The sequence below is a fragment of the Somniosus microcephalus genome, chromosome 16, assembly GCF_052327205.1.
Source record: "Somniosus microcephalus isolate GS21.2 chromosome 16, FLI_Smic_1.0, whole genome shotgun sequence".
Classification (NCBI taxonomy): domain Eukaryota; kingdom Metazoa; phylum Chordata; class Chondrichthyes; order Squaliformes; family Somniosidae; genus Somniosus; species Somniosus microcephalus.
The window spans coordinates 104,253,949-104,276,787 of NC_141002.1; the positions used below are offsets into that span (position 1 = coordinate 104,253,949).

Below are 22,839 nucleotides of genomic sequence, written 5' to 3' on the forward strand. Positions count from 1 at the left end.
CGTCCGCCTCGCGAAAACGGCAGCTCGTCCTCAACCTCCCCGTGAGGTTCAGGAAATTGCTGCATTTGTGCATTAATTACCCATTAAACTCACCGTGGAAAGTTAGTGCTGGTACTGAACAGCGTAAGGACCCTTTTAATGAGATTTAGGTTCCGGCAATGCCACTCAACCTCTCCGGCCCAGAGAAGGAACAGTTGAAACTGTGGAGTCTCACTCCTGCAGTTAGTTAATTGTTCTTTGAGATTTTTAAAATGCAATTTTTTTCCCTTACTTTCACCAATCTGATTGGTTAAGGAGTTGGACTGTTGGTTCCGTCGTTCACCTGAGGCCCCAGATGGCCTGTTGCCATCACCGCTCCACTATTGGCTTGCACTCCCAGCAACTTACAATGCAAAATTGTTCGAGCTGAAGGGTGCGGGAAATAAATGTAAGTACCGGGGCACGCCGTGCGATGCCCCACTCCAGCAAGATCTGGGCCAATATCTCTGGCGGTTGTACAAAAAGTATGTTAATGAGGAACACAAAATGAGTTAAACCAGGGATTGTTCTGGTGATGGGCTGCTGTATTTTTAAGGATTTTAATAGTAGAACTAAAGTCTAGCGCCGTAGTGGAAATAGCTCGTGTCAGTGTTGAACATTCGCTCTGTGTGTTGTCCGCGATGGATATTGTTGTTTGCAGTATCCAGTGCAGATGCCAAACATGTTTGTGACGTCTGAGCTTTGTGTTTTACGGGCTCTGTATGAATAGTGCGCTCCCAGCAATCCGTGTTGTCTTTATCCCGTTCTTGGCAGTTGCCGTGCCCCTTCCCCTTGCGTTCTGTTCAGACTCTTGTTCGAGCGAGTGCGATGCCTGCTGCACGGCCTGGCTTCGCCTTCAATACTTCACCAGACCCTCGGATTGCATGGGATCGTTCCGCCAGCGTCTGAAACAAAGAGTTCACTGTTGTTGCTCTTCTGCTTGTTGATGCAGGAAGGAGAGATTTGCTCCTCCGTCAACTGCCCATGAAGGAAAGCCCACAGGTCGGTCCAAATCCAAAGCCCTTTTGCTCCAGTTCGCAGCACTTTGACTCTCTCTCGAAGAGCAGCCTCTGCTCCCGTCCAGAAGACTGGTGGCATTATTCTTGCTCTTTTTTTTTGTTGCATATTCAAATATATGGAGATATTTTGGGGATGAGCGAACCACATGGGTTTTAAATTTGGACTGACTGGAGAGATTTTCATCAGTGTGTGCCAGTACAGGAGATGGTGCCTGGTTTAAAACTACAGTTAGAAAGACTGCAACAACTTTGTCAGTAAGTTTAGTGGCTGTTCTATAGAACCGTGTGTGCGAGAAGCCACAGTGATGAGTCAAACAGGGCTGGGCGTTTGGGTGGAAACCCAAAAGCTTAATGCAGATGTAGATTGTATGTTTTATTCAATTTATTCTTTAAAATGCATCATTTTACTCTCTGGCAAATCGCAATCTATTTGGATGTGGGATGTTAATATTATTGAATCTTGCAGCACAGGAGGCCGCCATTCGGCTCTTTTGAACGAGCTCTCCAATTAGTCCCACTCCCCCTGCTCTTTCCCAGATCCCTGCAAATTTTTTCCTTTTCAAGTATTTATCCAATTCCCTTTTGAAAGTCACTATTGAATCTGCTTCCACCGCCTTTTCAGGCAGCGCGTTCCAGATCACAACAACTCGCTGCGTTATATATTTAAAAAAAACAACAAAAAAAACAACTTCTCCTCATCTCCCCCTCTGGCTCTTTTGCCAATTATCTTCGATCTGTGTTCCTCTGGTTAATGTGGTGGGGGGGGGGGAAGCAATTTAACCCATTTTGTAGACAGAGGATGGATGATCAGCGTTCAAATATTACTTGTGTAAAGGCTGGGGTGAGTAGCGTGTATCCAGTGACAGATGTGAGATCCTATAAGAAGTGAAATTAGGGTAGATTAAAAGGGTTGTCCTAAAAGAGGGCGGGGAGGCGATTTTATAAGTTGACTGGGAAGTACCGCCGCTAGGGTATTTGGAGCTGGTTAATCCGAGTGTCCTTACTTTCAGGAGGAGAGTCTGGGATCGTCGAAGGAGCAATGATGGCTTTGCAAAAAGGTCTTCAGGTAAATAATTAATCATAATTGCTGAATTTGGTTTGTTTTTTTTTTGTTAACTAAATGTAATTTTTTCAGTGAATGGGACCGTGAACTTTTATTTTGACAAACTGAAAGCTTAATTTTTTTTTTTTTTTAAAAAGGGGAGTTTCAGTGTAATTATTGGTCCCGCATTAAACCCATTCAGACTCTGCACCTTCCAATAGTTACCTTGTACAGCTGATGAAGATGGAATTCGGGGTCAGAGCGAGCTGCTGGACTAGTTTCGATCACCTAGATGGGTCGGAGAGGACTTTCTCAGATTTCACATCCCCCCCCCCCCCCAACCCACCTGGCCTGTGTTTGTTTTTATTTGTGTTTTTGCCTCTCCCAGGAGATCCCATGGTGTTGGGTGGGGTGGGGAGTGTATATATTGTGATACTAGAGGTATTGCAATCATGTGCGAGTGGCTGGATGGACCAGAGGGTCTTTACCTGTCTGTCAGTGTTTGTATGCTCGTAAAATGCTGGAAATATACAGCGGGTCAGTCAGCCTCTGTAAAGATAAGAGATGAGACCGGTTAGGATTTTTCGGTTGCTTACTCTTCCCAACAGGTGAGTGGCCCACACCTGAAACCTTGGACCCTAAATTTCTCTCTCCAAATGCTGACTAACTTGTGTATTTTTAGTTTTTAATCTTTGTTTTCCAGTTATTTTGTAGGTGTCAGCCGTAGCTCAGTGGTAGCACTCTCGCCTCCGAGTCAGAAGGTCGTGGGTTCAAGTCCCACTCCAGAGACTTGAGCACAAGAATCTAGGCTGGCACTCCAGTGCAGTGCTGAGGGAGCGCCGCCCTGTCGGCGGGGCAGTGCTGAGGGAGCGCCGCCCTGTCGGCGGGGCAGTGCTGAGGGAGCGCCGCCCTGTCGGCGGGGCAGTGCTGAGGGAGCGCCGCCCTGTCGGCGGGGCAGTGCTGAGGGAGCGCCGCCCTGTCGGCGGGGCAGTGCTGAGGGAGCGCCGCACTGTCAGAGGTGCCGTCTTTCGGATGAGACGTTAAACCGAGGCCCCGTCTGCTCTCTTGGGCGGATGTAAAAGATTATTCAAGGGAAGAGCAGGGGAGTTCTCCCCAGTGTCCTGGCCAGTATTTAACCCTCAACCAGCAGCAATAAAACCGATGATCTGGTCATTTATCTCATAGCTGTTTGTGGGAGCTTGCTGTGTACACGTCGGCTGCTGCTTTTCCCACATTACAACAGTGACTCCACTTCAAAAAGGTGCTTCATTGGCTGGGAAGTGCTTTGGGGTGTCCTGAGGATATGAAAGGTGCTTTTTATAAATGCTAGTTATTGCTTCCTTCAAGAGATGGTTATTTGTCAGGTGCAACTATCTGCAAACACAGATTTTCTGTGCCTGAGGGCTCCATTACAATCTGCAGAGCAGCAAACCTGCTTTGCAATGATTTCAACCTGGTTATTAGATCTCAGAAATGAAAGCAGCAAATGCGGGAGATGCTCCGCACCGGCAGAGAGCGAGCGAGGGAGGGGGGGGGAAGCCACAGGTTCATGTTTTGGATGAAGACCCAGAACTGAGAGAAAATCAAATCACTTCATGGAACTGAACAAAGGAAAGGGGGCTGGGGGTGGGGTGGGGTGGGGGGAGAAAGGGACAGAACATGAAGGAAGCTGGTCTCCAATATTTATATAAAAAAGGATTTCGAGGCACTGGAGAAGGTGCAAAATAAGATTTACTAGAGTAATACCAGAACTGAGAGGTTATAACTATTGGGAAAGATTGAACAGCTGGGGCTCTTTTTTCTCCAGAAAAGAGAAGACTGAGGGGTGACCTGATAGAGGTCTATAGGATTATGATAAGGTAGAAGTAGAGAAGATGTTTCTACTTGCGGGTGAGACCAGAACTAGGGGTCATAAATATCAGATAGTCACTAATAAATCCAATCGGGAATTCAGAAGAAACTTCTTGACCCAGAGAGTGGTGAGAATGTGGAACTTGCTACCACAGGGAGTGGTTGAGGCGAATAGCAGAGATACATTTAAGGGGAAGCTAGGTAAACACGAGGGAGAAAGGAATAGGAGGATATGTTGACTGGGTGAGAACTGGTGGACAACATGCAGTACCATTGGGTCGCAGAAGTGTAGTGGTTGTGGGACTGGACTGGGGAACCTAGAGCTTGTAAGTTCAAATCCCTCCAGGGCAAGTTGGGAAATTGAATTTATTAAATCTGGTGATTTGTGGACTGGTAGAAGAAAACAAATGATCATGAAAGCTGCCGGATTGTCATAAAAACCCAATTGATGGATCAATGTCCTTCAGGAAGGGAGCCCGCTGGCTCTCCCTGCTCTGAGCGACAGGTGACTCCAGTCCCACTCTACATGTTTGGCTCTTTATGCCCTCAGGGTAGGGAGGGTCAATAAATGCCAGCCTTGCTCACACCCTGAAGAAATATTACATAAGAACATAAACAGGAGCAGGAGTCGACCATTCGGCCCCTCGAGCCTGCTTCGCCATTCAATAAGATCATGGCTGATCCAATCTTGGCCTCAACTCCACTTTCCCGCTCTCTCCCCACACCCCTCGACTCCCCTGTAGTTCAAATGTCTGTCAATCTCCGCCTTGAATATATTCACTGACTCCGCCTCCACAGCTCCCTGGGGTAGAGAATTCCAAAGATTCACGACCCTCCGAGAAGAAATTCCTCCTCATCTCCGTCTTAAATGGGCGACCCCTTATTCTGAAACTATGCCCCCTAGTTCTGGATTCCTCCACGAGGGGAAACATCCTCTCCGCATCTGCCCTGCTACAGTACACTTGGTCCCTTCATCCAAGTCATTAATATAGATTGTAAATAGTTGAGGCCCCAGCACTGATCCCTGTGGCACCCCACTAATTATTGATTGCCAACCGGAAAATGACCCATTTATCCCGACTCTCTCTCCTGTTAGTTAGCCAATCCCCTATCTGTTTTTTAAAAAAAAAAAAGCATCTCTTGGATCTTGCTGTTTCCCAAGTGTTGGGGTTCCTGTTTATTCTCCTCCCCACTAACTGTGCAATTCTTTTGTTTAGGTGTCAGCTGTGGCTCAGTCGGTAGCACTCTCGCCTCTCAGTCAGAAGGTTTGTGAGTTCAAGCCCCACTCTGGACACTTGAGCACACAAATTTAGGCTGACGCTCCAGTGCAATGCTGAGGGAGTGCCGTCTTTCAGTTGCGACGTTAAACCGAGGCCCCATCTGCTCTCTAGTGGACGTGAAAGATCCCACGGCACTATTTTGAAAAGCAGGGGCGTTCTCCCCAGTGTCCTGGCCAATATTTAGCCTTCGTCCAACGCCTAAAAACAGGTTATGTGGTTATTATCTTATTGCTGTTTGTGGGAGCTTGCTGTGTGCAAATTAGCTGCTGCGTTTCCGACGTTACGAGAGTGGCTGTACTTCAAAAAGTACTTCATTGGCTGTAAAGCTCTTTGGAACATCTTGAGATCATGAAAGGTGCTATACAAATGCAAGTCTTCCTTTCTTTCTGTAGATGTGGCTTGGTGATGTGCCTTTGTGCTCAAGGAGTCCTTTGACTCCCAGACATGGACCGGGACTCGCAGATGTTACCCAGTATGACCAGTGGCTGGCCGTGCGCCATGAGGCCAGTCTAGTGCCAATGAAGGAGGACCTGTCCATCTGGCTAAGCGGCATGCTCGGTGAGGTTTGGTACTTGTACACGTTACTTGACTTGTCATATAGTGCATAACGTTGTTTTGTTTAACCTGGCTACACGGGGCATCCACATTACAGCCTGTGGCCTACAAGCTCCTGAGGAGACGGTCAATCCAGCCCATTAATCCCAGCCAACTCTGCGCACTTTATTCTTCGTTTGTTTGAACTTTAGATATTTGGAAAAGGCTGTTCTTAGTGGTGTTGCTTCAATAGCTTATAAATTGTGCTGTATACTGACCGCTCGCCCTCCTCCCCGGGGCGCGGACCCCTCTCTAACTGTGTTGTCTTCTGTTTCAGTTTTGCTGTGGTGTTATCTTTCCTTTTTTTTATCTGTACTGAAATGTTTTAACAGCTGGGCGGAATGCTCACCTTGCCTTAAGCCCAACCAAAATAAACCAAACCAACCCAATGAGCCGAGTTTCTGTTTTAGGGAAGGAGGTCAGAGCGGAGAGCTTCATGGCGGAGCTGGATAATGGAGTGGTGCTTTGTAAACTGATCGCTATCCTTCAACAGAAAGTAAAGGAATGTGGGAATCCAGGGAATGAACAGGTGAGTCCGAGTGTTGCTCTTTCCATCCTGGAGTCCCTAAATGGCAAGTCATGGCGGAGCTAGTGTTACTGGAGAGAAAGCTGGAGCAGTGGGTACCCAAGACTGGTATTGGAACATAAGACGTAGGAGCAGGAGTCGGCCATTTGGCCCCTCGCACCATTCAATAAGATCATGGCTGATCTGATCTTGGCCTCAACTCCACTTCCCTGATGCCTGTTGGCGAGTTCACAAGTGATCCTTCTGAAGGTTGCTAAACTCCTGCCAAAATGAAATGAGTGCAGTAAATATATCGGAGTAGAGTTTCTGCTTGGAGCGCAGTCGGGAAATTGGGCTCAATTGTGCTGGTTAATTTACAGTTCAAGTTTCTGATCAATGATTTGCATAATCAGAAATGTGAATCTCCCGTGAACCAGCGCATTCGGGACAAGTAATAGAATGTAATCCTTTCCTTTCTTTCTATTAAATAATATTCCTTAATGGTGTTCCATAACTTTGACTAAGGACTTGCAGCAAGCCATGGCTTGTGTGTGCCTTCAATACTCTGGACAAGGCCCTAGCCTCCCTGGGGGAGACTCCAGCTGGAGTTCCATGTGGGGAACTGGAAGGTCATCCAGTTTGCATCCAAGAAAGGCAAATCGGAACATTTCCTTAATGGCGAGAGACTGGGGGCTCTGGAGGAGCAAAGGGATTTGCCCTCCCCCCCCCCCCCCCCCCCCCCCCCCCCCCCCCTCCAAGTACATGCATCACTAAAAGCCAGTGCACGGGGACAAAACGTAATCGAAATGGCTAATGGCATGTTGGCCTTTATCTCGAGGGGGCTGGGGTGTAAAGGAGTGGAAGTGATACTTCAGCTGTACGGAGCTCTGGTCAGACCCCCATCTGGAGTGACTGGGTTCAGTTCTGGGCCCCGCCCCTCAGGAAGGACATACTGGCCTTGGAGGGGGAGCAGCGTGGGTTCACCAGAATGATACCGGGGTTAAAAGGGTTAAATTATGAGGACTGGTTGCACAGACTGGGCTTGTGTTCCCTGGAGTATAGATGGTTGAGGGGTGATCTAATTGAGGTGTTTAAGACAACTAAGAATTTGATAGGGTAGATAGAGCGAAACTATTTCCTCTGGTGGGGGGAGCCCAGCACAAGGGGGCAGAACCTTAAAATTAGAGCCAAGCCAGGCCGTTCAGGGGTGATGTCAGGAAGCATTTCTTCGCACAAAGGGGAGTGGAAATCTGGAACTCTCTCTTTACCCCCCACCCAAAGAGAAAAAGCTGTGGACACTGGGAGACAATTGGAGACTGAGAGTCTTGTTAGGTAGAGGTGCGGAGCTGGGGGGGGGGTGGTGGTAGAGGTGCGGAGCTCGGGTACAGATCAGCCATGATCGAAGTGAATGCGGAACAGGCTCGAGGGGCCGAATGGCCTCCTGTCTATCCTATGTTCCTAGTACCCTGATCTCCCTGTGATGTTTTCATGACTTTCTTTGCTTCTCCCTTTTGCTCGGATTCGCAGCGACCCTCCAGCTAATGGCCCTGAGCGCCCCGCAGCGCTGGCCCTGAGCGATGCAGGTGTTGGTCTCTTTATAAGAAGCTGTTCCTGTTGATCACCCTTTCATTGAAACCTCGATTTATTAGCAAGCCGGCGAGTATTAAACCAGTGGATCATCAGTTTCCATCAAGCTGTCACTGTCGGACATGTAACGAGGTTTGATTGAAAGATGTGAGCAATTAGACCGTTGTGGCAGTGGGGAGCGGAGTTTAATGAATGTTGTACATGAGCACGCCCGATGTTCACATGACAATTGAAATTGGGCGACAGCTGGTTCAGGCTCCGACTTGGAGAAAGCTCGCCTTTGCACAGGGCAGCACAGGAGACTGGGTTTGTGACGCACTCAGGTTAAACTCTTGCCCATACTCTGCCATTGCTGGGGTTAGGTGACCACTCGCAACCAATTCATTCAATTACAGCCGGGTGCAGTTGGCAACTCGCCCTCTGCTCCAGAAATGAGGCCCAGGCTATTTTAACTGTTTAAATTCATCTCTTGCTTTCTTCTCTCTGCTCCCTTCCCCCTCACTGCCTTTCCTCTCTTTCCCCCACAAGCCCCAAGTTAAAATTGGGGCTTTAGTAAAAGTTTACGCTCTATTGCAAGCTTCAGGGTAGAGTTGGTTGAAGAGTTGCAGCTGCTGCTTTAGATCCTAGTCTAATATTCTCTCATTTCATTATCTTTTCTATCTCTCATTTTTTAAAATATTAATTCTGGCGATGTGGGTGTTGCTGGCATTTATTGCCCATCCCTAGTTGCCCTTGAAGGTGCTGGTGGTGAGCCATCTTGTGCCGCCGCGGTCCCGTGGGGCGAGGGTGCCGCCGCGGTCCCGTGGGGCGAGGGTGCCGCCGCGGTCCCGTGGGGCGAGGGTGCCGCCGCGGTCCCGTGGGGCGAGGGTGCCGCTGATGAGCCGGCTTTTCAATAGATAAACTGCAACTGCGCGGAATTTTGAATGACCTGCACAGCCCTTTAAAGGGACCACACAAGCCAAAAAAAAAAATTAGAGGGAACATTGGTCGGGAGTTCAGGATTTTGACCCAGCGACGATGAAGGAACGGCCGATATATTTCCAAGTCAGGATGGTGTGTGATTGGAGGGGAACTTGGAGGTGGTGGTGTTCCCATGCGCCTGCTGCCCTTGTCCTTCTAGGTGGTAGAGGTCGCGGGTTTGGGAGGTGCTGCTGAAGAAGCCTTGGCGAGTTGCTGCAGTGCATCTTGTAGATGGTACACACTGCAGCCTCGGCGTGCCGGTGGTGGAGGGAGTGAATTTTTAACCTTTTGGTACCAAATCTAGGTCGACAAAATTAAAAAATATCGCAACCAGTGTGCTCTTGTGTTTATAAATTTGTGCGTCTTCACTTTTTCAGCATTTCACGATGAGGAAAGTTCTGTGTAAAACCGATGCTCCGTCGGGCTCTTTTTTTGCACGTGACAACACTGCCAATTTCCTGTCGTGGTGCAGAGCGGCCGGAGTCGATGAGACCTACCTGTTTGAGTCCGAGGGATTAGGTAGGTTCCCAGCTCTGCCGTGGTGCAGTCCTGGCGGGTCACGTGTTTCTGTAAATCGAGCCAAGGCACTTGTCACGCAGTCGGTGTCTTAATATCTTTTTATTAAGCATCTAACTTTCACTTCAATCTGTGCTTCTAGTCTGCGTCTTGGGAATAATGTCTATCTTAATTCAAACTTCAAATAACTTTCAAAAGGAACTCTGATAAATACTTGAAGGGAAAACATTTGCAGGGCCCTGGGGAAAGAGCAGGGGGGGAGTGGAACTAATTGGAGAGCTCTTTCAAAGAGCTGGCACAGGCACGATGGGTTGAATGGCGGCCTCCTGTGCTGTATGATTCTAGATAAATTACATGGAATGTACAGCACAGAAACAGGCCATTCAGCCCAACGGGTCCGTGCCGGTCTTTCTGCTCCACAAGAACCTCCTCCCAGCCCTCGTCATCTTCCCCTATCCTTCTATTCCTTTCTCCCTCATGTTGATCTAGTTTCCCCTTAAATGCACCCAAATTATTGGATAATTACTTTTTTTTTCAATTGTGTTAGGAAGCACTTCTTCACACAAAGGGTAGTGGAAATCTGGGACTTTCCTCCCCCCCCCCCCCCCCCCCAAAGTTGTTGAGGCTGGGGGTCAATTGAAAATTTCAAGACTTGGATTGATTGATTTTTGTTGGGAGAGGGTATCTAGGGTTACGGAACCAAGGCGGGTAGATGGAGGTAAGATGCAGATCAGCCACGATCTCATTGAATGGCGGAGCAGGCTCCAAGGGGCTGAGCAGCCTCCTCATGTTCCGATTATACCACATCACTAATTATCTGGTCAATGATCTCATTGCAGTTTGTGGGATCTTGCTGCGCGCAGTCCGCTTGCCTATCTATAGAACCATTCGCATAGAAAAAAACATCCCAAGGCATTTCTTAAAACCCAGCTCTTTGACTGAGATTTTGACCCCGCCTCCAGCTATCTCCTGATTGCACCTCCTGTGAAATGCCTTGGGGATGTTTCTCTACTTTAAAGGCGCTATATAAATGCAAGTTGTCGTTGTCGCTGCCTTTATTCTTTAATTTCAGCCCTGCAGAGAACCCTAGTGTTTCATGTTCCTGACCGACTGACCACGTGTGATCTCGCTGAGTAATTCTATTCACTCGCGCACTTATTTTCTGACCCACAATTTCAGATTAAATTCTTCCCCGGGTCGAGTGGCTGTGTTTTGTAGTCGGATTCAAAGGGCTCAGTTGGCAGAGCGGAATGATGGACTTTTGGTGGTTACAGTGCTGCAATGTTTGTAGGTCGCGGGGGAGGAGTGGCGGCCAACCTCTCCTAAAGCCGTGGGGTTCGAGTATTGTACTTCGAAAGGGCAAACTAAAGCTACTCTTTACAGAAATTGGAAGGTCAACCTTGACACCAGAGCCTTTTATAAATGGGGCAATGTGTCCCCGCCATTGAGTTTTTTTTTCTCTGCTGAAATGCAGAACAAAGAACACAACTGAAGTATTCCTCAGTGGGCGACGACAAAAAGAAATGAATAAAATCTGCTTCACAGATCACAGAAATCACAGAAACCTCACAGTGCAGATAGAGGCCATTTCGGCCCATCGAGCCTGCACCGACACATATCCCACCCGATCCCCATAACCCCTACACCAACGCATATCCCACCCTATCCCCGTAACCCCACGTATTTAATCCCCCTAACACTAAGGGTCAATTTATCATAGCCAATCAACCTAACCCGCACATCTTTGGACTGTGGGAGGAAACCGGAGCACCCGGAGAAAACCCACGCAAACACGGGGAGAATGTGCAAACTCCACACAGACAGTCACCCGAGGCCGGATTCGAACCCGGGTCCCTGGTGCTGTGAGGCAACAGTGCTAACCACTCCGCTTCCGCGGAGTCTGCTGGTTGCGAGGGATCGCAGGAGCCCTGCATGCGGGAAAAGGATAGGGACGGGAGGAGGGCGTTCAGCCCCTCGAGCCTGCTCCGATCCATTCAGTCAGATCGCGGTTGATCTGCACCGCAACCCCATTTACCTACCTTTGCTCCGTATCCCTTGATACCCTTACCCAACAAAAATCTATCCATCTCGGTCTTGAAAGCTCCAATTGACCCCCAGCCTCGACAGCCTTTTGGGGGAGAGAGTTCCAGCTTTCCACTCCCCTTTTTGTGTGAAGAAGTGCTTCCTGACATCATCCCTGAACGGCCTGGCTCTAATTTTAAGGTTCTGCCCCCATGTTCTGGACGCGCCCCCCCCCCCCCCCCCCCCCCAAAAAACCAGAGGAAATAGTTTCTCTCTATTGACCCTAACATTTTAAACACCTCGATTAGATCACCCCTCAGTCTTGGAATACAAGCCCAGTCTGTGCAACCTGTCCTCGTAATTTAACCCTTTTAGCCCCGGTGTCATTCTGGTGAATCTGCGCTGCTCCCCCCTCCAAGGCCAGTATATCCTTCCTGAGGGGCGGGGCCCAGAACTGAACACAGTGACTCCAGGTGGGGGGTCTGACCAGAGCTCCGTACAACTGTAGCATAATGTACGTGTCCCCCCCCCCCACAAACTCTTTTGTATTCCAGCCCTCTTGAGGTGAAGGCCAACATCCCATTAGCCTTTTTGGTTGTGTTTTATAGCTGATGTTTGCTCCCGCTTGTTTAACAAGCTCATGGAAGTGGGGATATATGAGGGGGTGGTTTTTTGCCTCCAGTTCCTAGTAAACATCTTGTAAACATTGGCCCAGAAATTCGGGTCTCCACGGGTGAGTACACATGGGGTACTCACCCGTAAGCCCAATGGAGGTGCTAGTTTCCTGCATGCACTGCGCATGTGTGGGAAACCGGCACTTCCATTCCCCTGAACGAAGGGGTTCGGAGGTCGAACGCGTGCGCAGGAGAGGCTGCGCGTGCGCATCGAACTTTGGTTTCTTTTACAGGTTTTCCCAGGAGGGTAAGTCTCCAGAAGTTTGACATGTAAAAAGCAGGCGTAAGGGTTGCTTTTTACAAGGTAAGTGGTGAATTAATTAAAATTAAAACATTTTTTCCGCAGGTTTATTATTTTTAAATACTTTAAAGCAAGGTAAGTTTATTTTTAGCCCTGTTAGAAAATAAAATTATTTTTTTCAAAAATTTAAATTATTATTTAAAATAGTTATTTCATGTAATTTATAGTTCACTTTAAAAAATGTGATTAAAAAAAAAAAAAAAATTTATTTGAAGATTTAGTGCTGTTTTGGGGCCGTAGTATTTATAACTTTTGACAGGTCTTCCTGTCAATCTTATGAATGGAGCATTCCCTGCTCCGATTGGCTCCCCGTGGCCCACGTGATCCCAGGGGACACATCGAACAAACTGCGCCCCTGGGATACGCAAGCACTGCGCGCCGGCAGCTGGAGCAGGCCCCGGATCGGAATTCCACGGGGGCCCACAGTTCAACGGCCGGCGCGCTAGGTAAGTGCAGGTCGGGGGCTTGCACCCGCGGGAAGCCCCCGACCCGAATTTCTGGGTCATTAACTGCCACAAAAATAGTTTCCCACGTGGAAGAGATGGTACTGTGAGATTTCATTGTAACTATATCCAAATTAACCATTTGCATAATTTTGTTGGAAGCCTATCTGATAACCAAATACCAGTGACTGTGTTGTGAATTTTTTTTAATATTAATTCTCAGGATGCAGGTGTCACTGGCACTTAAGGTATGTAGGGGGCATGATTAAGAAATTTGCAGATGATACAAAAATTGGCCGTGTGGTTGATAATGAGGAAGAAAGCTGTAGACTGCAAGAAGATATCAATGGACTGGTCAGGTGGGCAGAACAGTGGGAAATGGAATTCAATCCGGAGAAGTGTGAGGTAATGCATTTGGGGAGGGCTAACAAGGCAAGGGAATACACAATAAATGGTAGGACACTGAAGTACAGAAGATCCGAGTGCATGCCCACAGATCTCTGAAGGTAGCAGGACAGGTAGATAAGGTGGTTAAGAAGCAGACGGAATACTTGCCTTTAGCCAAGGCAAAGAATATAAGAGCAGGGAGGTTATGCTTGAACTGTATAAAACACTAGGCCACAGCTAGAATACTGTGTGCAGTTCTGGTCACCACATTACAGGAAGGATGCGATTCCACTAGAGAGGGTGTAGAGGAGATTTCCGAGGATGTTGCCTAGACTGGAGAATTTTAGCTATGAGGAAAGATTGGAGAAGCTGGGGTTGTTTTCTTTGGAACCGAGGAGGCTGAGGGGAGACTTAATTGAGGTGTATAAAATTGAGGGACCGAGAGAGTGGATAGAAAGGAACTGTTTCCCTTAGCAGAGAGGTCGATAACCAGGGGGCAGAGATTAACGTAATTGATAGAAGGATTAGAGGGGAGTTGAGAACCTTTTTCACCCAGAGGGTGGTGGGGGTCTGGAACTCACTGCCTGAAAGGGTGGTAGAGGCAGAAACCCGTATCACATTTACAAAGTACTTGGATATGCACTTGAAGTGCCGTAACCTGCAGGGCTACAGACCAAGAGCTGGAAAGTGGGTTAGGCTGGATAGCTTTGTCGGCCGGCGTTGACACGATGGGCCGAATGGCCACCTTCTGTGCTGTAAATTTCTATAAATTTAATGATTTATTCCCCTGGAGAAGGTGGTGGTGAGCTGCCTTCTTGAACCGCTGCAGTCTGTGCTCTGTTGGGGAGCGAGTTCCAGGATTTTGACCCAGTGACGATGAAGGAAAGGCCGATATATTTCCCAGTCAGGATGGTGTGTGACTTGGAGGGGAACTTGGAGGCGGTGGTGTTCCCATGCGCCTGCTGCCCTTGTCCTTCTAGGTGGAGGAGGTCACGGGTTTGGGAGGTGCCGCCGTTGAATTAGTATAGCCTCAATTCCTGTGCGCCTGATTTTCTGTTTTGAAGCTTTGAGCGGGTGGGAGCTGAGCAGAACATTGAGTCAAAGGCAAAATACTGAGGCTGCTGGAAATCTGAAATAGAAAATGCTGGAAACCCACTCAGCAGGTCAGGCAGTATCTGGGGAAAGGGAAACGGGGTTAATGTTTCAGTTCGATGACCTTTCGTCAGAACTAGAAGATGTTGAAGAAATGAACAGCTTTTAAGCAAGGGCAGGGAAAGAGGAAAAAGGAGAGAGGTCTGTGATAGGATGGAGGGCAGGGCTGATTAAATGATAAGTGATGATGGTGCAAGCGAAAGGAGTGGCTAATGACCTTGCTGTGTGCAGATTGCCCCCTGCTCTTTCCCCACAGCCCTGTAAATTTTTCCTATTCAAGTATTTCTCCAATTCCATAGAAACATAGAAGCCCCTCGAGCTCCCTTTCAAAAGTTACTATTGAATCTGCTTCCACCGCCCTTTCAGGCAGCGCGTTCCAGATCACAACAACTCGCTGTTTTTATTTATATAAAAAAAAAGTTTGTGCCATGTCGCCTCTGGTTCTCTTGCTGTTGTCTGCTTGTTATTCTTAAATGCAACCGTTTTATGTTCATAATAAAACGATTTGGAGCTTTCTAGGTTAAAGTTCCTGTTGTCTGATCTTTACGTGGGTCTTCACAAATGGAACATTTTATATTCAAGGTATTCAGCGTCACCATTGAACACTCCAGTCTTGTTCAGCATAGTTAGATATTAAGTACAGTGCGTGCTCTCGCTCTCTACTCAGACCCCAACCTTTAGAAGACTGGCATTTGTCGTTATGGGGACCTCGGGAGGAGGCCAAGATGGATCATCCACTCGGCACTTCTGGCTGAAGATGGTTGCAAATGCTTCAGCCTTGTCTTTTGCACTCACGTGCTGGGCTCCACCATCATTGAGGATGGGGATATTCATGGAGCCTCCTCCACCTGTTAGTAGTTTAATGGTCCACCACCATTCACGACTGGATGTGGCAGGATTGCAGAGCTTTGATCTGATCCGTTGATTGTGGGATTGTTCTGTCTATAGCATGCTGCTTCTGCTGTTTAGTATGCATGTAGTCCTGTGTTGCAGCTTCCCCAGGTTGGGACCTCATTTTGCACCAGTGTGACAATTTTACACTTCCAATCCCAGCCACCCTATTGTATCTGGGTGAAAATGCTAATTGATGCTGGATTGTTGGGGATGATTTTGTGCAGAACCCATTTCCACACTCGGCATTTTCAACAGAACCTCTTTATATTTATTTTTTATTTTTCCTTGCCAGTTTTCTCCTCGTCCATTCTTTGGCGAATCTGATACTTGACTTAACAAAATCTCCGAAACCATAACTTTCATTATCAGAAAAAAACACCAACAACTTGTGCTAACGTATTGCAAAATCTGCGCATGTGAGCTTTGAGGTGTTCATCTTGTGGAGCAGACAGTGGCCATCGGGTGAACCCTTTGCTTAATGGCATCGACCTTATGGATAACTGGTTTTGTTTTCTTCCCTTTTTTTTCTAGTTTTGCACAAACAACCGCGACAGGTGTGCCTGTGTCTGCTTGAAATTGGTCGAATTGTGTCCCGGTAAGTGTGATCAGGTCATCTGTTACTGCAGCTAGTCAATCTGCTGAGACACAGGAAGCGGAGGAGGCCATTCGGCCCCTCGAGCCTATTCTGCCGTTCAATCAGATTGTGGCTGATCTGTATTGAGTTTTTATGGATGGAGAATGAGAAGAAAACGGAAAGCTGTTTGAAGAAAGAAATCAATGTATGTTCGGCACAGCTGAGGTCTGAAGTTATACTGCTGTAGGGTTTTTTCTCTGTCTCTCTTTTTACCCCCCCCCCCCCCCCCCCCCCCCCCCCCCCCCCAAAACGCGCGCGCGCACACACGATCTATAAGAATATGGAACTCGCTACCACAAGGAGTAATGTTCCCAGTAATTTGTTTTTGGCACTGCACGGCCCGAAAAGCCGGCTGCGCGGGATCCCTGGAGCGTTGCGCGGCTTAAAGGGAACGTTGGCGAGGAGTGGTTGAGGCGAATAGCGTTGATGCATTTAAGGGGAAGGTAGATAAACACGAGGGAGAAAGGAATCGAAGGATATGATGAGATGAAGAGGGGTGGGAGGAGGCTCGTGTGGAGCATTAATAGTTTTAATGTTCAGGTGTGCTGGTTTATGTTCACTTTCATTCTAAATTGAAGGTATGGTGTTGAACCTCCAGTACTAGTGAAACTAGAGAAGGAGATTGAACTTGAGGAAACGCTTTTGACCACTTCGGAACAGCCGATTCCTGTTGAACGTGCAAAACCGTGTTGTCATAACAAAGAGCTTCACCAAGCTGTAAGTTGGTCTTATTCTCCATCTGCTATTTGAGTTTTTTATTCATTTTTGGGATGTGGGCGAGGCTGGCATTTATTGCCCATCCCTAATTGCCCTTGAAGGTGGTGGTGAGCCACCGCCTTGAACCTCTCTGCAGTCCGTGTGGTGAAGGTACTCCCACAGTTTGTAGCGGTTTGTTACAACTGAGTGTCTCGCTGGGTCATTTCAGAGGGCAGTTAAGAGTCGACCACATTGCTGTGGGTCTGGAGTCACATAGAGGCCAGACCGGGTAAAGACAGCAGATTTCCTTCCCTGAAGGACATTTGTGAACTGGATGGGTTTTTATGACAATCCGGTAGTTCCATGGTCACCACTACTGATACTAGCTGTTTATTCCAGATTTATTTAATTAATTGAATTTAAATTCTCCAGCTGCCATGGTGGGATTTGAACTTGTGTCTCCGGATCATTAGTCCAGGCCTCTAGGATTACATGTCCAGTAACATAACTGCTATGCTACTGTACCTGATGTTTATTTTTAATGAAATCTGCATTTTAAAAAGTGCCTAGCGGTTTCAGGTTTAGAACCAAGACCTTGCAAAGTTCAAATAATTGACTAAATTGTAGCATTTCCTGGAAAGTTGCGGCCACCTCCCAAGTTGATTTTTCCCGATCTTGATTAAGTCGGCGTGTCTTGAGAATATGCCGTGTGGGGAGTGAAGCGTGCTCGGGAGGACCAGGTGACTTTGGACCTCTGGTTCCCAAAGCTCTCCCCCGCTGGGGGTTTCCCTCACCTCATGTCTGTTATAGACTCATTGATGGAATCTTACACCACAGATGGAGGCCATTTGGCCCATCGTGCCTGTGCCGGCTCTTTGAAAGAGCTCTCCAATTAGTAATGTGTAACAATCATTGGGGTAACTTACTCCTTCCCTCTTAGTGCCATTCTGTCTCCGCTCCTGACAGCAACTTTACCTCCTCAGCCCTGTGCTTGCTGACCTCATTAATCTCTCTGCTTCCTCTGGCAAAGACCCTAACCTCCTTCAAGACAACTGTCATCATTGCCATCCTCATCCCTCCATGGTCTCCAACCTTCTCTTTATTTCCAAAGTCCAGGATCTCTGTGCTCGTCCAATTCTGGCCTCTTGCATATCCCTGATATCCACCCCTCCACCATTGGCGGGCGTGCCTTCACCTACCTGGTCCCTAAGCTCTGGAACTCCCTCCCTAAACCCCTCTGCCCCTCCTCCTTAAGATGCTCCTTAAAGCTTATCTCTTTGACCAAGTTTTAGGTCATCTGCCCTAATATCTCCTTATGTGGCTCGGTGTCAAATTCTGTTTGATAAACGCTCCTGTGAAGCGCCTTGGGACATTTTACTACATTAAAGGTGCTATATAAATGCAAGTTGTTGTTCAACGCTTATTGGAGCTCAACTATACTCCCACCACTCCTTGTTCAAGGCAACCCAATATGGCTTCTTTGTCACCAATCACACGGGATCATATTGGCCCAAGTCCTAAATGACATTCTGCTGGACTGTGGCTCTCCATCCTTTCCAACCTCCTCTTCTACTTTTGACACAATTGACCATTCCATCTTCTTCAGATGTGTCTTCTTGGGAGTCCATCCCCCATGGCATTGCTCTCTCCTTGTTTTGCAATGTAGGCACAGTACCATCTCCAATGGCGGCTACTTCTCTGCTTGGATGAGCGCCTCCTCTGTATCCCAGCATTTCTTCATTGCTTCCTCCCATGCCTTGTCACAGTTAACCTGCTATCCATTGACGATAACCTCGATGCGCAGGATTGGGTGTGTGCTGACGACGTGCACCTCTACACCTCCCTCTTCCTCTATCCATCTGCAGATCATCGTCACGTTCTCCAACGTTCCCACTATCCTTATGCCAACAATGTTGAAGCCATCCTCCTTGGTTCCCCACCAACGCCTATAACTCTGGCCCTGCTTCTATCAAGCCTCTCTTCTCTCCCCTCTCACTGCCACCTTAGACTTAAGTCAAGAGATGCGGTACCTAGCTGCACTGCTTGAGCCCAAACGCTGCTTTCTTCCCCCACATGTACTCCATTACCAAGACTGCTTTCTCCCACCTCCGCAACACTGTCCCCTTTCCATCTCTAGCCCTCCCCCCCCCCCCCCCCAAACTCCTACCGAAAAACTATTTCACCTTCCTCTTCACTTTGTGCCCCGACTTCAAAATTCTTGTCCTCCCTTTTCAAATCCATTACCTTTTTCATTGGAATGTTGTGACTTTATTTTCCCTTCAGCGGGCTAATTTATTTTGTTACTTCCAGGTGAAGACCATCGCTGATGATCCCCCTTGTAAATGTTCGCACCGGTTCTCGATTGAGTTTTTATCAGAAGGGCGTTATCGGCTGGGAGAAAAGATTCTTTTCATCAGGGTGAGTATTTGGTCCTGGGAATGTACGGAACTGTGGAACTGAAATAAGTATTATTTAATGATTGTGGATTGCAGTGAAATGTAGGGCGAGGTTTTCTCCTGATAATTCTAAACATTTGCCCTTGGGGAGAGGGTGTGTGCGTGTGTGAGGGTACCACTTGAAAGAACGAAAAACTCAGCATTTATATAGCGCCTTCACCCATCTTTCAGGATGCCCCAAAGCAGGTCACATACAATGAATTAATTTGAACTGTGGCAGAACATTGCAGCCATTTTGCAATGAGGTCAATGACCAATTAATCTGTTTTTTGGTGGACGCTGAATGGTGTCATGGGATCTTTAATGGGCAGGTATCCATTATTGTCTACAATATATCATGGTATCGATCTCTTTCTATCAGTGTATATGTAGGGTAAACTCAGAAAATGGCCCAGTCTGTTCTGATACAAGAGTTGCAGGATATAGGTGGATTGTCTGGTCAGGTACCCAAGGGAGGAATCTGGTCATTCAATTCAAATACAAACATCTCATGGATTTTGTTTATGCTTGATTGGCAGTTCTGAACCCTTAAATTTTCTTTGTCCTGATCATTTTTCTTAATGTTATTTAATAGCCTGTGCTAAAAATTAGGTAGTTCATCTGGAACCACCAAAGATTGGCCAGAGAGAGACTCCATGGAAGGTCAGCTGCAAGATGCCAGGGAGCCTGCTGTAAACCTACAGTGTATCATTGCGTCTGTTCTTTTATCCATTTACTGGTTAATAAATCTGTTTGGCAATCGGTAGCCTAAGCCACAGTTTACTGAACTTGAGGAAGATTATGTGAGGACGTGCGATATAACCCGTAACACAAAAATGCATCGACCAGGTCCTTGGGTGTGCGAGAAATTGGCCAGATACTTGGCAGATGCAGGCACAATGGTGGTCATGGGGAGTGAGTGATTGGCCAGAAGATCATGAATCCAAGACAAACATCTGGAGGAAAACCCAAAAACCGTAATGTGGCGTCAGCTTAACGTCTTGTCCAAAGGTCACCGACCTCTGAAAATGCAGCAGTCCCTCAGTCCTGCTGAGATTATGTGCTCTGGTCCTGACATGGGGCTTGAACTTGAGTAGCAGGAAGGTCTGTGACAACCCCTCTGAATGTACTGGAAGTGCTTGAGTAATGGCTCCAATTTTTGTTAATCTGCCCTTGAAATAAATCTGGGTGGAATCGGCAGCAATGGGGAACCGCACGGGCACAGCGAGTGCAGCCACGCTTGCAATGTGGTGAATCTGGCTGGGACATCCACCACTGTCTTGGGGCAAGTTGTGTACAAGCCGGCAGTGCTGGTGCAGAGATTGGGGGGCGGAGAAGACAGCCTGCGGTCAGATCCGAAATTGTGACCGGCCGCCCAAGGGTGCTCGTGTTCTAGGAGAGTTTCGCCACCTCTGGTGGCGAGGTTGTTGGCAGTCAGTGGGTCGCTCTCTCGCCTCTGAGCCAGAAGGTCGTGGGTTCAAGTCCCACTCCAGAGACTTGAGCACCAAAATCTCAGCTGACACTCCGGTGAGGTATTGAGAGTTCCTAGCTCGGAGGCGCTGTCCTTCGGAGGAGATGTTAAACCGAGGCCCCGTCTGCTCTCTCCGGTGGATGTAAAAGATCCCACAGCACTATTTGAAGAAGAGCAGGGGAGTTCTCCCCAGTGTCCTGGTCAATATTTATCCCTCACTCAACATCACTAAAAAACAGATTATCTGGTATTTATCTTATGGTCTGTGGGAGCTTGCTGTATTGGCTGCTGTGTTTTCCTACCTTTTATAACAGTACTTAATTGGATGTAAAGCACTTTGAAACAGCTTGAGGACATAAAAAGTGCTGTATAAATACAAATTGTTCGTTCTTGCCTCGATCCTTTCCTCCCACTGTATTGTTCTTGGGCTCCCCCTTTACATGGCTGGGAGAGGTGTTCCTGTTGAGATGGATATATAAATAGGGACAGTAGGAGGCCATTCAGCCCCTCGAGCCTGTTCTGCCATTCAGTGAGATCATGGCTGACCTGTGATTTAACTCCATATACCTGCCTTTGCCCCGTATCACTTAATACCTCTGGTTAACAGAAAGCTATCAATTTCTGATATAAAACTAACAATTGATCCAGCATCAATTGCTGTTTGCGGAAGAGAGTTCCAAATTTCTTCTAACCTTTGTGTGTAGAAGTATTTCCTAATTTCACTCCTGAAAGGTCTGGCTCTAATTTTTAGACTCTGCCCCCTAGTCCTAGAATCCCCAAGCAGCGGAAATAGTTTCTCTATCTACCCTATCAGTTCCCCTTAATACCCTGAAAACTTCGATCAGATTGCCCCCTAAATTCTAGGAAATACAACCCTAATTTGTGTTGGCCTTTATTACAAGAGGATTTGAGTATAAGAGTAAAGATGTCTTACTACAATTATATAGGGCCCTGGTGAGACCACACCTGGAGTATTGTGGACAGTTTTGGTCTCCTTACCTAAGGAAGGATATACCTGCCATAGAGGGAGTGCAACAAAGGTTCACCAGACTGGTTCCTGGGATGGGGGGGATTGTCCTATGAGGAGAGATTGAGTAGACTAGGCCTATATTCTCTGGAGTTTAGAAGAATGAGAGGTGATCTCATTGAAACATACAAAATTCTTACAGGGTAGATGCAGGGAGGATGTTTCCCCTGGCTGGGGAGTCTAGAACCAGGGGTCAGTCTCAGAATAAGGGGTTGGCCATTTAGGACTGAGATGAGGAGGAATTTCTTCACTGAGGGTGGTGAATCTTTGGACTTCTCTACCCCAGCGGGCTATGGAGGCTCAGTCGTTGAGCATATTCAAGACAGGGATCGCTAGATTTTTTTTTTTGGATATTAAGGGAATCAAGGGATATGGGGATAGTGCAGGAAAGTGGAGATGAGGTAGAAGATTAGCCATGATCTTGAATGGCGGAGCAGGCTCGAGGGGCCGAATGGCTGACTCCTCCTATTTCTTATGTTCTTAATCTCTCCTCGTAATTTAACCCTTTAAGTCCGGGTATCATTCTGGTAAATCTACGCTGCACTCCCTCCAAGGCCAGGATATCCTTCCTAAGGTGTGGTGCCCAGAACTGCTCCCAGTGCTCCAGGTGTGGTCTAACCAGGGCTTTGTACAGCTGCGGCATAACTTCTACCCCCTTGTATTCTAGTCCTCTAGATATAAAGTCCAGTATTCCATTAGCCTTTTTGATTATTTTCAGTACCTGTTCATGACATTTTGATGATCTGTGTACCTGGACCCCCAAGTCTCTTTGGACATCCACTGTTTTTAGCCTTTCACCATTTAGAAAGTACCCTGTTCGATCCTTTTTAGTTCCAAAGTGGATGACCTCACATTTGCCTACATTGAAATCCATTTGCCACAGTTTTGCCCATTCACTTAATCTATTGATTTCCATCTACACAGCCTACAATGCTGCCTATCTTTGTGTCATCGGCAAATTTGGATAAATGACTTTCTATGCCATCATCTAAGTTGTTAACAAATATTGTGAATAGTTGAGGCCTGAACACCGATCCCTGCGGGACACCACTAGTCACATCCTGCCAATTAGAGTACCTGCCCATTATCCCTACTGCCTGTCTCCTGCCGCTCAGCCAATTTCCTAACCAGCTCAGTAATTTGCCCTCAATTCCGTGGCTTCTACCTTAGATAACGGTCTCTTGCGTGGAACTTTATCAAATGCCTTCTGGAAGTCCATATAAATAACATCCATAGACATTCCCCTGTCCACTACTTAATCACCTCTTCAAAAAATTCAATCAGGTTTGTCAGGCATGACCTGCCTTTCACAAATCCATGCTGGCTCTCTG

At 47.4% G+C, this 22,839-nt stretch overlaps 1 protein-coding gene across 7 annotated transcripts in view; it reads left to right on the forward strand.

The window, feature by feature from the left end:
* Positions 1 to 22,839, forward strand: part of gas2l3 (growth arrest-specific 2 like 3) — a 59,579-nt gene that overhangs the window by 27,681 nt on the left and 9,059 nt on the right. For all 7 annotated transcript variants that reach the window (XM_086009653.1, XM_086009658.1, XM_086009654.1 and 4 more), the window contains 7 exons: positions 2,048 to 2,103; positions 5,603 to 5,768; positions 6,215 to 6,333; positions 9,234 to 9,375; positions 15,777 to 15,840; positions 16,458 to 16,596; positions 18,886 to 18,993. In XM_086009653.1, coding sequence (XP_085865779.1) covers positions 2,077 to 2,103; positions 5,603 to 5,768; positions 6,215 to 6,333; positions 9,234 to 9,375; positions 15,777 to 15,840; positions 16,458 to 16,596; positions 18,886 to 18,993 — 765 coding nt within the window. In that variant the 5' untranslated portion in view covers positions 2,048 to 2,076. The remainder of the gene's footprint in view (positions 1 to 2,047; positions 2,104 to 5,602; positions 5,769 to 6,214; positions 6,334 to 9,233; positions 9,376 to 15,776; positions 15,841 to 16,457; positions 16,597 to 18,885; positions 18,994 to 22,839) is intronic.